The 14,299-nt window shown below is 38.9% G+C and overlaps 1 protein-coding gene across 1 annotated transcript in view; it reads left to right on the top strand.

The window, feature by feature from the left end:
• ubr4 (ubiquitin protein ligase E3 component n-recognin 4) overlaps positions 1 to 1,031 on the top strand; it is a 223,878-nt gene extending 222,847 nt beyond the window's left edge. Inside the window, exon 106 of the mRNA XM_059952034.1 lies at positions 619 to 1,031. Coding sequence (XP_059808017.1) covers positions 619 to 683 — 65 coding nt within the window. The 3' untranslated portion in view covers positions 684 to 1,031. The remainder of the gene's footprint in view (positions 1 to 618) is intronic.
• Positions 1,032 to 14,299: the final 13,268 nt, after the last annotated feature.

The following is a 14,299-nucleotide window of genomic DNA, read 5'->3' as shown; positions in this document are numbered from 1 at the left end:
TTTCCCAGAAACTCCAGTTCATTTTCTAATGGATTATGGATTCAGAGAGACAAAAATATGAATCTTTGCTTTTACTTTCAGATTCTCTTTCCAGTCAGAATGTGATTCTCAATAACATTGTATTATGGGCAAACAACTATACCTTAAAATGCCATAAGTAAAGTATCAGGTAGTCTGTGCCTTGCTAAAAGGAGAAATTTGCTTTCAGTCCCCATCCTTCAATCCTCTACCTCAATCCCTAATTTTCAAAGTTTGTTTCAGGGTGGTACAGTGGCATGGTGGTTAGCACAACGCTTTACAGTACCAGTTATCCAGGTTTATTTCCATATGTAAAGGGTTTGTACGTTCTTCCAGTGACTGTGTGGGTTGCCTCTGGATGCTCCAGTTTCCTCCCACGTTCCAAAGACATGCCACTTGGTGGGTTAGTTGGTCATTGTAAATTGTCTCATGGTTGGGCTTGGTTACACTGGCATTTGCTGGGCGACACGGCACAAAGGACCTGAAAGGCTTATTCCACACTTTCTCTCAATAAATAAATAAATATTGTTGTATTTTTAACTTGTCAACTTCTACAGTGGCCACCTAATAAAAGATTTATCTTGTGTTCACTTTCTTTAGGTCTCTTATCAGAAATTGAAGATCCTGACAATTTCCTGAAAGATCTCTTTAACTCTGTTCCCTAGAATGTTCCAAGTTAATCTGCTTTAAAACAAAGCAAGTATTTAACTGTACTTTTAGAAATATTGTGTTTAAATTTTCACTTCTGAAATGATTGAAATTAATTTTAGGCTCCGTTCTTCAGCAATGCTTATTTAGTTACTACTTTTTCTGTGTGATTGTTCTGGATTTAAGATTTTAACATGTGTACAAAGTAATGGTCGTTTAGCCTGACTGAATGCATGAAGTACATTTGGCTTAAACTCTTATTTTGTTCTTGTATCCAGTACTTCAGTGAAGCAAGACACCCATTTAACTGTTATGCTAAAACTCTGGTTCATTATTACATCCAATAAAATTAAATCATGATTCTGCCTTTTGTTGTAAAGTGATTCATTGTTGAAACAGACTGACCTTGTGCAGTTCCACCTCATTTCATGTTTGGTTGAGATTTACCTGTAAAATGGAAGTGTGAATGGCAAAATTAATTTTCATAAGGAAAAAAGCACAAAATGAAGAACTGAGTACCAGCAATAAATACCGACATGTAACCCTCATTAAAACTCATGCAAGGGAACAGATCCATTAAAACTAATTTTTTTTAAAAAAACAAGGAATGCCTGAGTTAGATTAACATTTGAAGTAGTCTGTGACTTTAATTCTGAAAAAGCTGATGATTCAACTTTGGCAGAATAAATTTGCAAATAAACACATTTTTACTAATGAATAATTAAAGTTTATTGATCTGAAATGTTAGCTTTTCTCTCTTCATCAAAGCAGTCTGATCACACAAAGTTTAATTTGTCTTCAATTTCACTGACTTGGAGAATGAATTTTATTCATCTTTAGGAGATTCTGGTAATCTCAATCCATTTTAAACTTCAAATCTTGATGTCCTTTGAATCCAATGTTTGTACCAAGTTGATTAGTGGTCATGTTCCATTGTGCTGTATGAAAAGGTAAATCTCTTTCACAGGATTTTGTAAACCTGATATTGCAAGTGTGATTTTGACATTATATACAATAGCCAGAACATGCATGACAGTAAATACATTAATTATCCAGATTTCACTTATAAATTAGAACTATTTACAAATAAAATCATAAATTTAATTCTGTGCTATAATTCAAATCCTTTACATGAAAGTCTTTTGCAAAATGACATAATTTTCTATAATATTGGACTAGTTATCCAATAGGAATAACCATTTACCATCATCAAAGGCTTTGAGGCATAAGATTGATCTTGCACCAAAAAATAAAAATGTATAACTCAATGAGGATTTTCTATTATATTTGTTAAATGTAGGCATAAGTGTTTTATTCTGAAATAATGGAACATTTAAAACATTATAATCAAATGCAAAACTTCTCTTAAACCAATTTTTTTGTTGGCGGATAAATTTTAATTGTGGTGTTCAAAGGGTGGGAATTACACATTACACTTTCCTGTGTAACAAAATTCACAAATACTACTAGAGCTGTCCCCAGAGAAAACACTACAGTTAATGTATGGTATGCAGACTGATAGCAGACAGGCGAAGTGTAATATTGAAAGTGTCACTTACGGTGATATTTACAGCCCTTACTAAATTGAGCATAAACTTAAATGAGTTGTGAAGAAAAAATGATGGAAAATACTACCTTTTAATTAATTGTGCGAATTTGCAAATATAGGCATGGTCACTTCTGAAACAGGTTAAAGTAGATGAACATGTTCTAGAAATATTTAATGGCAGTATGTATCTTGTGTTTCCTGTTGAGATCCACTGGTGGCCAGCTGCCACTGTTTAGAGAAAACTGAGGAGTGAATGTGGCAGCACTGTTGCACTTATTGTCTGAGGCAGTGTTTTCAAACATTTTACATGTGACCCCTTTATACTAATGATTCACTCATGCAGTTTAATTCTCCAGTCTGCACACATTATTTAAACGAATTTTCAACAACCCAGGACTGATGAGAGGTTGTACAGACTTTGAAAGTCACTGGCCCTGAGGTTGGGCTACTTCACATCCTCTCACCAGAGCTGGGAGAAATGATACTTTGTCCATTTCTGCCTTGAGGTTGAGTTTCATGAGCAGGGCAGATGACTTCTCAAATGTTGCATCACAAGCAGACTGCCACACCTGCCCCTCTTCCCCAACCTGTCATAGCACTGATCTAGGCCAGAGGTCCATGAGTGTCAGGGAGCAGAAGTGACTGCCACTGCTATTCCAAAGGAAAAAGTGCTAGGCAAACTCAAAGATCTTAAGATGGATAAGTCACCTGGACCAGATGAACTGTATCACAGAGTCCTGAGAGAGATTGCTGAAGAGATGATGGATGCTTTAGTTGTGATCTTTCAAGAACAACTTGATTCTGGCATGATCCCAGAGGACTGGAAGATTGTAAATGTCACTCCACTCTAAGAAGGGAGGAAGGCAAAAGAAAGGAAATTATAGGCCAGTTAGCCTGACTTCAGTGGTTGGGGAAGTGTTAAGAGTATTATTAAGGATGAGGTTTCGGGTACTTGGAGATTAATAATAAAATAAATCAAAGTCAGCATGGTTTTTGTAAAGGGACATCTTGCCAGACAAATCTGTTAGAATTCTTACAAGCAGGGTGGGCAAAAGAGAGGCAGTGGATGTCATGTACTTGGATTTTCAGAAGGCATTTGATCAGGTGCCACACATGAGGCTGCTTAACAAGATAAAATCCTATGGTATTACAGGAATGATACTGACATGGATGGAGGAATGGCTGATAGGCAGGAGGCAGCAAGTGGAAATAAAAGGAGCCTTTTCTGTTTGTCTGTCAGTGACTAGTGGTGTTCCTCGGGGGTTAGTGTTGGTACCAGTATTAACATAGTTTGTCAATAATTTGGATAATGGAATTGATGGCTTCGCGGCAAAGTTTGTGGATGATAGGAAGATAGGTGGAGGGGTAGGTAGTGCTGAGGAAGTAATACAATTGCAGCAGGACTTAGACAAATTGGAAGAATGGGCAAAAAATTGACAGATGGAATAGAGTGTTGGGAAATGTATGATGATGCATTTTGGTAAAAGGAACAATACTGTGGACTATTAAAATAGGGAAAATGGCAAACATCAGAGGTGTAGAGGACTTGAGTCCTCGTGCAAGACTCGCAGAAGGTTAATTTACGGGTTGAGTCTATGGTAAAGAAGGCAAATGCAATGTTGGCATTTATTTCAAGAGGGATAGAATATAAAAGCAAGGAGATAATGCAGACCCTTTATAAGACAGGCCACACGGAGTATTGTCAACAGTTTTGAGCCTCATCTCAGAAAGGATGTGTTGTCATTGGAGAGAGTCCGTAAGAGGTTCATGAGGATGATTCTGGGAAAGAAGGGGTTGACATATGAGAAGCATTTGGCAGCTTTGGGCCTGTATTCACTGAAATTTAGAAAAATGTGGGGGGGATCTCATTGAAACCTACCGAATGTTAAAAGGACTAGATAAGGTGGATGTGGAGAGGGTGTTTCCTATGGTGGGGATATCCAGAACTAAAGGGCACATCCTCAAAATTGAGGGGTGACCTTCTAGAACAGAGGTAAGGAGAATTTTTTTTTGCCAGGAAGTAGTGAAACTGTGGAATGTTCTGCCACAGACTGAGGTAGAAGCCAAGTCTGTGGGTGTATTTAAGGCAGAAGTTGACTGTTCCCTGATTGGTCAAGGCATCAAAGGATATGGTGAGAAGGCAAGTGTATGAGGTTGAGTGGGATCCAGGATCAGCCATGATGGAATGGTGGAGCAAACTTGATGGGGTGCATGGCCTAATTCTGCTCCTATGCCTTATGGGTCCACATTTACTGCACCAACTGATACAATTTAGTGGCTGAGAGTGTAGGTGGTACTCAGTATCTTTGGACTGGAACAAAGAAATTGCAATAGAGGTCTAATTGGAATCTTGGAATCTACAATTTAGCTCAGACTAGTTATACTTGCACTAGAAGATGTTTAATCAGGTCCATGTGATTATAAGGGAACAATGAAATTCCAAATAAAATTGATTAACTTTTCAATCTTGATAAACGCTTTACAGCAATTTAATTTAGAAAGAACTTTGCCACACCCTTGTATATTATTCAGTATTCCTTTTATTTTTGGTGTCCTCAGCAGAATATAAAAAGGTGTGGTTGTGTGGTTCTCTTTCTTGCACGAAAGGTATCTTTGATTGCATAACTTGTCTTAATCATAAGCTTTATAACCTAACTTTTAAAATAATTGTCTGGAAGGGTGTGTTAACTTGCTATTGGTGCATGAGATTTGTTTTCTCTTTGCTATTAACCTTCCATTGCTTTCAGACCCAAAAGGGGTAATGCTGAAATAGTCCCATTTCCACAAAACATCATTGACAACCTTATCCCCTGAAATTAATTTTCATTGAAAATCCATTACTTCAATTACGGAAATATCATTCCTGAGGCTTTAATCTTTGTGGGTGAGATGCTGAAGGGGTTGGGATAAGGCTCGAGGGTAGCAAAAACACAGGCCAATTGCCATAAATTCTATTAAAAGTAAAGACTGATTTTAGAGCAGAGTGCAGTTAAATAACACCTTAACAATAAACCCCCAGCTTCGTGTTGTAGTCTTAATAAATATCATAAAAAGATAACATGGTTACAAAGAACCATCTAATCCATATAACTAAAGTTTGTTAAACTAATGCAAACAGTATGCATTTAGCTTTAATGGGCCTTTGTGGGTTGATTATAGTCATAAAGTAAGCCTGCTGGAATTTGTAAAACTTCATTGCCAGGAAATTTGTTAAAATTAGGAACTCTTGTTCCATGCAGCATTTAAGAAAACAGTAAAACATTCTTCCAACTAAAATGGTGTGTTCTTTGAATTTTTAAGATGCCTCAAATACATTTTCAGACTTGAAGCAAACAGGATAACCTTGGTCTCAATTTTATAGTCCATCAATTAAGATAAACAGAGCAACTAAAAATGATAAGGTAGAAAGGTTGGACAGGAAGTCCATTACAATCAGGTAAAATGTTCTATGAGAAAATAAAAGGAATGTAGAAGTACTTCCAGTGAAAAGAAACTGATGAGTGTGGATGAACAAAAAAAGTCCTGATTCAAACGAGAGGACATGATTTGAGAGTTAGGGGGCAGAAGTTTAAGGGAAACACGAGGGGGTATTTCTTTACTCAAAGAGTGATAACTGTGTGGAATGAGCTTCCTGTAGAAGTAGTAGAGGCCAGTTCAGTTGTGTCATTTAAGGTAAAATTGGATAGGTATATGGACAGGAAAGGAGTGGAGGGTTATGGGCTGAGTGCGGGTAGGTGGGACTAGGTGAGATTAAGGGTTCGGCACGGACTAGGAGGGCCAAGATGGCCTGTTTCCGCGCTGTGATTGTTATATGGTTATATAAATAATTATTAAAAATAGTGAACTGGTACGCCAGTCAGAAAATGCCATGGAAGTAATTACAACAGTAACCTTAAAAAAGCATTGCAGAGCTAAAAGGAGTGGGGAGTAAGACCAAGTGAGCAGATCTTTCAAAGAGCCACACAGATGCATGTCAAAGGACAATGTTTCAATAGTCATCGGGAATTTCAATATGCAGATAAATTGCAAAAATCAGGTTTGTGGTGATCTTAGATCCCAAGGGAGAGAATTTGTAGAATGTAGCTTTTTAGAACAACTTCTGGTTGAGCCCACAAGGGGATCAGCTTTTCTGGATTGGATCATAAACATGAGAAAATCTGCAAATACAGGGAATCCAAAGTGACACACACAAAATGCTGGAGGAACTCAGCAGGTCAGGCAGGGTCTATAGAAAATAGTTATCTATGGATAACTCAGCCCGAAAAGTCAACTGTTCACTCTTTTCCATAGATGCTGCTTGGCCCTGCTGAGTTCCTCCAGCATTTGTCTGTTATTCTGGAATGGGTGTTGTGCAATGAGCTGATACTGATTAAAGAGCTTAAGGAAAAGGAACCCTTAGGGGCCAGTGATCATAATATGATAGAATTCACCCCGCTGTCAGCTGTATCGGTGTTACAGTGGAGTAAAGGGAATTACAGAGGCATGAGAGAAGAACTGGCCAAAGCTGATTGGAAGGGATGCTGGCAGAACAGGAATGGCTGGAGTTTCTGGGAGCAATTTGGAAGGTACAGGATAAATTCAAGATAGGACACATAATAGAGCAAAAATTAGTGGGAAGTTAAAGGACTGGGAAGATTTTAAAAAACACAGAAGGCAACTAAAAATGTCATATAGAGGAAAAAGATGAATTATAAAGGTAAGCTTGCCAATAATATCAAAGAGGATACATAAGATTTTCAAATATATAAAAAGTAAAAGAGAAGCAAGTGTAGATATCGAACCACTGGAAAATAATGTTGAAGAACTAGTAATGGGGAGGGGGGGGGATAAAAATGGCAGACAAACTGAATGGTATTTTGTGTAAGTCTTCACCATGGAAGGCATGCAGTATACCAGAATTTGAGAGTGTCGGGGGCAGGAGCAATTGCAGTTGCTATTATTAAGGAGAAGGTGCTTGGGAAGCTGAAAGGTCTGAAGGCAGATAAGTCAACTGGACCACATGCCAAGATTCTGAAAGGGGTAGCTAAAGAGATTGTGGAAGCATTAATAATGGTCTTTCAAGAATCAGTAGATTTTAGGATAGTTTGGGAGGATTGGAAAATTGGACATGGTACTTATTTTATATTATAGGCCAGTATAAGATTTTCCTATAAGATATAGGAAAATTATAGGCCAGTTAGCCTGATCTTAGTGGTAGGGAGGATATTGGAGTTGATTGTTAAGAATGAGGTTTTTGGGTACTTGGATGCACATGGTAAAATAGGCCAAAGTCTGCATGGTTTCCTTAAGAGAAAATCCTGCCTGACAAATCTGTTGGAATTCTTTGAGGAAATAACAAGCAGGGTAGACACAGAAGAATCAGTGGATGTTTTGAACTTCGATTTTCAGAAGGCCTTAGACTAAGTGGATGCATAGCAAAATAAGAGCCTGTGATATTACAGTAAAGATACTAGCATAAATAAAGCATTGGCTGACAGGAAGGAGGCAAAGAGTGGAAATAAAGGGAGCCTTTTCTGAGGTTGCCAGTGACTAGTGGTGTTTCACAGGGGTCAGTGTTGGGACCCAATTTTTTTATTATGTTGTATGTCAGTGATTTGGATGACGGAATTGATGGCTTTGTGGCCAAGTTTGCAGACGATACAAAGGTAGGTGGTGGGGCAGGTAGTGTTGAGGAAGGCTGCAGAAAGAATTAGACAGATTAGGAGAATGGGCAAAGAAGTGGCAGATGAAATAAAGTGTCAGGAAGTGTATGCTCATGCACTTTGGTAAAAGAAACAGGATAGACTTTTTTCTAAATAGGGTGCAAAGGGACCTGGGAGTCCTCGTGCAGGATTCCCTAAAGGTTAACCTGCTGGTTGATTCAGTGATGAGGAAGACAAATGCAACATTAGCATTCATTTTAAGAGATCTAGAATATGAAAGCAAGGTTGCAATGCTGAGGCTTTATAAGCCACTGATGAGGCCTCACTTGAAGTATTGTGAGCAGTTTTGGGCCCCTTATCTAAAAAAGGATGTGCTGCCATTGGAGAGGGTTCTAAGGAGTTCACAAAAATGATTCTGGGAATGAAAGAAAAGCTTGTCAAATGAGGAGCGTTTGATGGCTCTGGGCTTGTAGTCTCTGGAATTTAGAAGAAAAAGAGAGGATCTCATCAAAATCTATCAGATGTTGAAAGGGCTAGATAGAGTGGATGTGTGGGAGTCTAGGACCAGAGTTCGCAACCTCAGAAAAGTGGGATGTCTATTTAGTACAGAGATGAGGAGGAATTTCTTTAGCCAGTGGGTGGTGAATCTGTGGAATTCATTGCCACTGGCAGCAGAGGCCGGGTCACTGGGTGTATTTAAGGCGGAAGTTGATATCTTGATAAGTCAGTGTGTGAAAGGTTACAGGAAGAAGGCAGAAGAATGGAGTTGAGAGGGGAATGGATCTGCCATAATTAAATGGCGGAAAAGACAGATGGGCTGAATGGCCTAATTCTGCTCCTATGTCTTATGGTCTGAATACGTAGCAAATGCCACGTGCAGCTCAATTATAAATTTCTTAATGATACTGATTTGTAAAACACACTATTTCTCCTGCCGTAGATGATTCCTGACTTGTTCTGTAAGTCCAGCATTTTGTTTCAGACTACCAGCACCTGCACTTATTTTCCGGATGATCTTGAGTTAATTCCTTTCGACTGAGTACAATTAGGTTGTCCAACACTGAGAGGTGAAAGCATCTGCAGCAAAGTCAGGCAGTGCTACTTGCAACGAGGCAGAAAAGCCTAGTGTGCCACTAGCAAGCAATCCATAGTTGGTTTGGGGCCACCCACCAGCTGGAGGTTGCAACATAATGGCACGACTAAACAATGCGACAAAGCACTTCTACTTTGTAAAGGAGCATGGTCAATGAACAGATAATGAGAGAAGCGGTGGGGCTTGGTGGACTGCTTTTATAAACTAAGGGAGTCGCTTATCCATTGAGGCAGTCAGCAGATCAATTCACGGGACTTGCTCACTGTTCAGGCCGAATGTTGATGTCTCAGCTTCCCTGAACTCTTCCTTCTGGGCATCAGTACTACGTTTCATCCCCATAACTGCCAGCTATAGAAAGCAGCACCTGGTTCTTAATAAGGCCAACAAGACTTAGCATGTTTTTTTAGTACATGTTTGTAGAGTTACTGTTTTCTCTGCAGAAACAAATATGTAGATTGCCATCATAAGTAATAAATCAGTGTGGAAGACATGCAAAGCAAAGTTTTTCACTGCACCGCAGAAAATGTGACCAGAAGAGACCAATTACCAACATACTGGGTATCTGGATCAAGGAACAACAGGCTTGGTGAAGCAAAGAGACATAGACAAATACTTAACTGAATCATTAACTTCTGTTCATTATCAAACCTGTAGATTTCTACAAACCTGCTGTCATTACTTCACACAAAAAAACAAGCTTTGTTATATATCTCCTCACAAAGCCCCCTTTTCCAAATCCTCTTTCTTTGCCAACATCTCTCAATAAATTGTGTTCTCCCAAGTTTTGGTAAATCTTATACAGAATTTATTTTTCATAACTGGATGAATATTTTTGCCCTGCCACAGTTTCAAAACAATTCTTAATCAACCTCAGTGGAGATGTCCAGTGGGATACTCCACATTACCTATGACATTTTCGTCCACATCTACATCATGTGAAAACACCACCTTGGTTTTGAAGTGTTCACTATTGACAGCCAGTAAGAACATCAGAAATAGGAGCAGGAGTAGGCTATCTGGCCCATCGAGCCTGCTCTGCCATTCAATAAGATCATGGCTGATCTAGCCAAGAACTCATCTCCACCTCCCTGCCTTTTCCCCATAACCTTTAATTCTCCTACTATGCAAAAATCTATCCAACCTTGTCTTAAATATATCTACTGAGGTAGCCTCCACTGCTTCATTGGGCAGAGAATTCCACAGATCCACCACTCTCTGGAAAAAAAAATTCCTCCTCATCTCTGTCCTAAATCTACTCCCCTGAATCTTGAGACCTATGTCCCCTAGTATCACCTACCAGTGAAAACAATTTTCCTGCCTCTATCTTATCTATCCCTTTAATAATTTTATATGTTCCTGTAAGATCTCCTCTCAACCACTACTCTTTTGATACCTGCCTAATGTATAAATTGCCAGTCTTTGTATCCAAAATCCTATGTATGGACAGTAGAAGTTTCCTGGAACTTAATGTTGGAATGATCAAAGTCATCATCTTATTTCTCTGTTGCAAACTCTTTTCTCTATCTGTGAACTCCATCTACCTCCCTGATAACTGAAAATGAACCAGACTGATGAATGTTGGACCTTTCATCTATGCCATATTCATTACCATCTGTTTCCAACCTTTAGGTATTAGCCACTGCACCCTGGCAGACCTGTGTGTCTGTATCTCTATCTGTGTTATGTATCAAAAAGAGCAGTAACCCCAATGCTAATTTTTCAGGAGTTTGACACTGTTTTCTCTGCTTTCTGACCTTTAACCAGTTTCACATTAATACCACCCAATTTTAATCCCAGTCTTCAATTGTACCCTTTGAAAGATCAATAAATACAAACCTACTGCTCATTACCACGTGGCCCTGCAATTTTTTCCCATTATTTATCGCACTCCCCTATTTGATGTATTTTTGAATCTGTTCCAAACCCTCCTCATAGCTACATCCAACATAACAAATACCAATATAGTAAATCAATACAAAAGAAGAATTAACACCCCAAACTCATTTTATGTTGTGCATTTTGCTTTTGTATTGATCAATTATGCTAAATGAAATAAAAAAGACACATGAAGAGACAATCTCGTGAGCTGGGCACCTAATCAAGGAGGCCAGACGCAGTCGCCCTATCCACCTATCTAGCTAAATTGCACGGGTGAAATGGTGATGGGGTGGTGTCATTAGTAATTGTTGTAAAGGTCACGCCCAACCCAGTAGAATCTCAAGGAAGAGACAAACAAAGTGATTATGGGCGTGACCATGTGAAGAACCATCATGTGAAGAGACTGTAAAGCAACCTTAGAGTAATCCCTGATTCCTGGGAAAAGTTAAAATTGTACACATCTGCATGTTCTCCACAACAATGAAATACTTCCTAATATGTGCACCCTAATAGAACAGTACCTGGGCACAAAAAGTTTTATAAAGGTTTTTCTTGTGTTGTACACTATGCTTTACAAATAAAGACATGAATTTTATATGCCTTTTGAATAGTGATCTCAACAGGTCTTCCCACCTGCAAAGATGGGTCTATGTTGCTGGCGTCTCCTTTAAAATCACATCACTTAAGTTTTTATTGTGGGGCCTCATTTTTCCTATCAAAGAGCATTACTCCACTTTTCTCACTATAAACATGATCTTCAATAAATTTGCCTTTTCCCATGTAAATTCCTTGGCATTATCCAATCAGAGGATCTATCCTGGGGACAGCACATACAGTAAGTGCCAACACAAAGAAGACATAACAGCACCTCTACTTTCTTAGAAGTGTGCACAGGTTCAGCATGCTATCTAAAACTTTGACAAACTTCTACAGACCTACAGTGAGAGTATTCTGATTGGTTGTATCGCAGCCTTGTATGGAAACACCAATGTCCAAGAATGGAAAGGTCTACAAAAAGTGGTAGATATAGCTGAGTTCATCACAGTCAAGCTCTTCCTACCACTGAGCACATTAAACAAGAAATGCTGCACAATAAAAGCAACATCCATCATCAAGGACCCCCACCATCCAGTCCATGCTTTCTTCTCACTGCTGCCAACAGGAAGGAAGTTCAGGAACCTTAGGAGCCACACTCCCAGGTTCGGGAACAGTTCTTCAACCATCAGGCTTCTGAACCAATGTGGATAACTTCACTCACCCGAACTCGGAACTGATTCCACAATCTATTAGCTCACTTTCAAGGACTCTACAACTCATGTCCCCAGTATTATTTATTTAATTAATTAAATGTTTCTTTATTGGTTTATGCATTTACTTTGAAACCTTTGAAGTCTGTTACTGCCCTTCTCACAGCTTACTTTTACCAGTTTTTGAGTTAGTTGGAAACTTTGACACCATACTCAATACCAAAGTACAGGTCACTTATGTATCAAAATGACTTGAGGTCCCAAGGACACCTGCATTTACTTTCTTCCTGTCTAATTGCTTGTCTCTGCTTTCTGACGCTTAATCAGTTCCACATAACTTCTCACTCCATGCAGCCCGATGGATTTAAGATTGGTTCATCAATATATGGCACTTCATTAAAAACCTTTGGAAAGTCAACAAGCACAAAGGATATTGTCACTTCATTGTTTCCCCTCAAAGCTTTCAAGTGTACTTTTTGCCTCCAGTCTAAGAAAAGTTGTGTTTATCCTCACCTTTCATTACAAAAGTAATATAGTTAAGCATTTTCATACATTAAAGAAGTTATCATTGTTTTGAACTTATGTCAGTATTTTTGATTATCTTTTGCTAGTTTCCTCCTCAGTAGGTATATCAGTTCCGGAAAATGTTATCTCGGATCAATGAATTCTTTATTCCATGAAAGCCTCTTCTACGGAAGTTCTGAGTCTCTACAAGTCCAATGCATAAATTACCAGCTCATACGCATTTCCAATAATTGTTTTATTTAACCCATTTACAGAATGTACTTTCCCTACGCTGGTCTCTGATGTACACCACATCTACCGCTGCTACTTTGAAGTCAATAAATCATATTTTCTGGAAATATTTGTTGGGAAATATTAACAGCTCTTACATCAGTTTAAACAAGTTCAAACGATCAAAATGACTTTTCAGAAATCTGAAGTACAAATCAACAACAGACAATCAAAGATCCACACCCACAGATCACTATAATTACACTTTATCAATTCTTTTTAACCCCCAAATAGAAACTATACTATCAAAGGTTGTTAAATGTATAAAAGAAGATTAGGGGTGTTGTTAATACAATTCAAAAAAGACAGGTATTTATATTAGTGGCTTTCATCAATGTTAATAGCAGATTGCAATCACCTTTAACATTGCAGAATACCCACTAGAGTAACATCACACAAAGCCACAAAATGATGTTTGGGTGGATGAACATAAACTTTGGTTTTAAGGAGCATTTAAGGGGGGGAGGAGTAAGGTAGAGAAGTGAGGGAGTGGATTCCAGAGTCTGGCAGCTTAACTGCTGAAGGTATGATAGAACAAGTAAATAAGGAGTCAAATGGAAGGGCAACACTTCCGAATATAGGGCTGGTGGAAACCACAGGGATACGGAGGGCCCATGTCATTGGATCTTCTGAAATCCAGAAAGAAAATGTTATATTTGAGACCCTTCATAATCGGGAATGAGTGCAAATTGGTAGGGAAGTAAGGATGCCTGAACATAATGATGGAAATTAGGATGTATGCAGTGAGGTGATGATAGAGTAGACAACCACACCCTTTCCCCAGGGCAGCAGCGGGTAGTATGAGAGGTGACTGGAGGAAAGTATAGCCAGGGGATGTCAGAGGTAAAGTATTTTTTTTAAACACAGAAACTTGTAAGTGCAAAGGCACTGCCAGTGGTCGCAGTAGAGGCAGATACACTAGGGAAATTTAAGAGTCTCTTAGGTAGACACAGGGATGACAAAGATGGAGGGAAGGGTAAAAGATCAGCACCACATTGTGTTGTACTGTTCCATGTTCAATGTAATTGTGTCAAACCTACAAAGAATGACTTGAGGGAAGGCAGTGGGAGTACATAGGAGTCAAATTGGATCAGCCATGCTGAAATGGTGGAACAGACTCGATGGGCAAAATGGCCTAATTTTGCTCAGTCTGATGATCTATCCCAGGCCACCAGCTAAAGCTTTGAGCCAACACTTTTCACTTTGATCTTGCCAAGATGACCAGCATGTAGCTCCTCCAACATTTTAGCTCTCAGCACGGCTGTTAACACTCTCAATCCCTACATAAGGCAAAATGATGATATAGGGTTTCAGGAGTGGGCAATGCAGGAGATGGCAAGGAACCTTTGTGATGGCAGGGTACTGAACTTGTGAACATTTCATTTGTGTAAAATAGAGACAGGTATGTTGGTGACACAGGCTTTAAATT

The sequence above is a fragment of the Hypanus sabinus genome, chromosome 27 (assembly GCF_030144855.1).
Source record: "Hypanus sabinus isolate sHypSab1 chromosome 27, sHypSab1.hap1, whole genome shotgun sequence".
NCBI classification, from domain to species: Eukaryota; Metazoa; Chordata; class Chondrichthyes; order Myliobatiformes; family Dasyatidae; genus Hypanus; species Hypanus sabinus.
The sequence above is the reverse complement of the archived record's forward strand: the minus strand, read 5'-3'. Positions and strand labels throughout refer to the sequence as shown.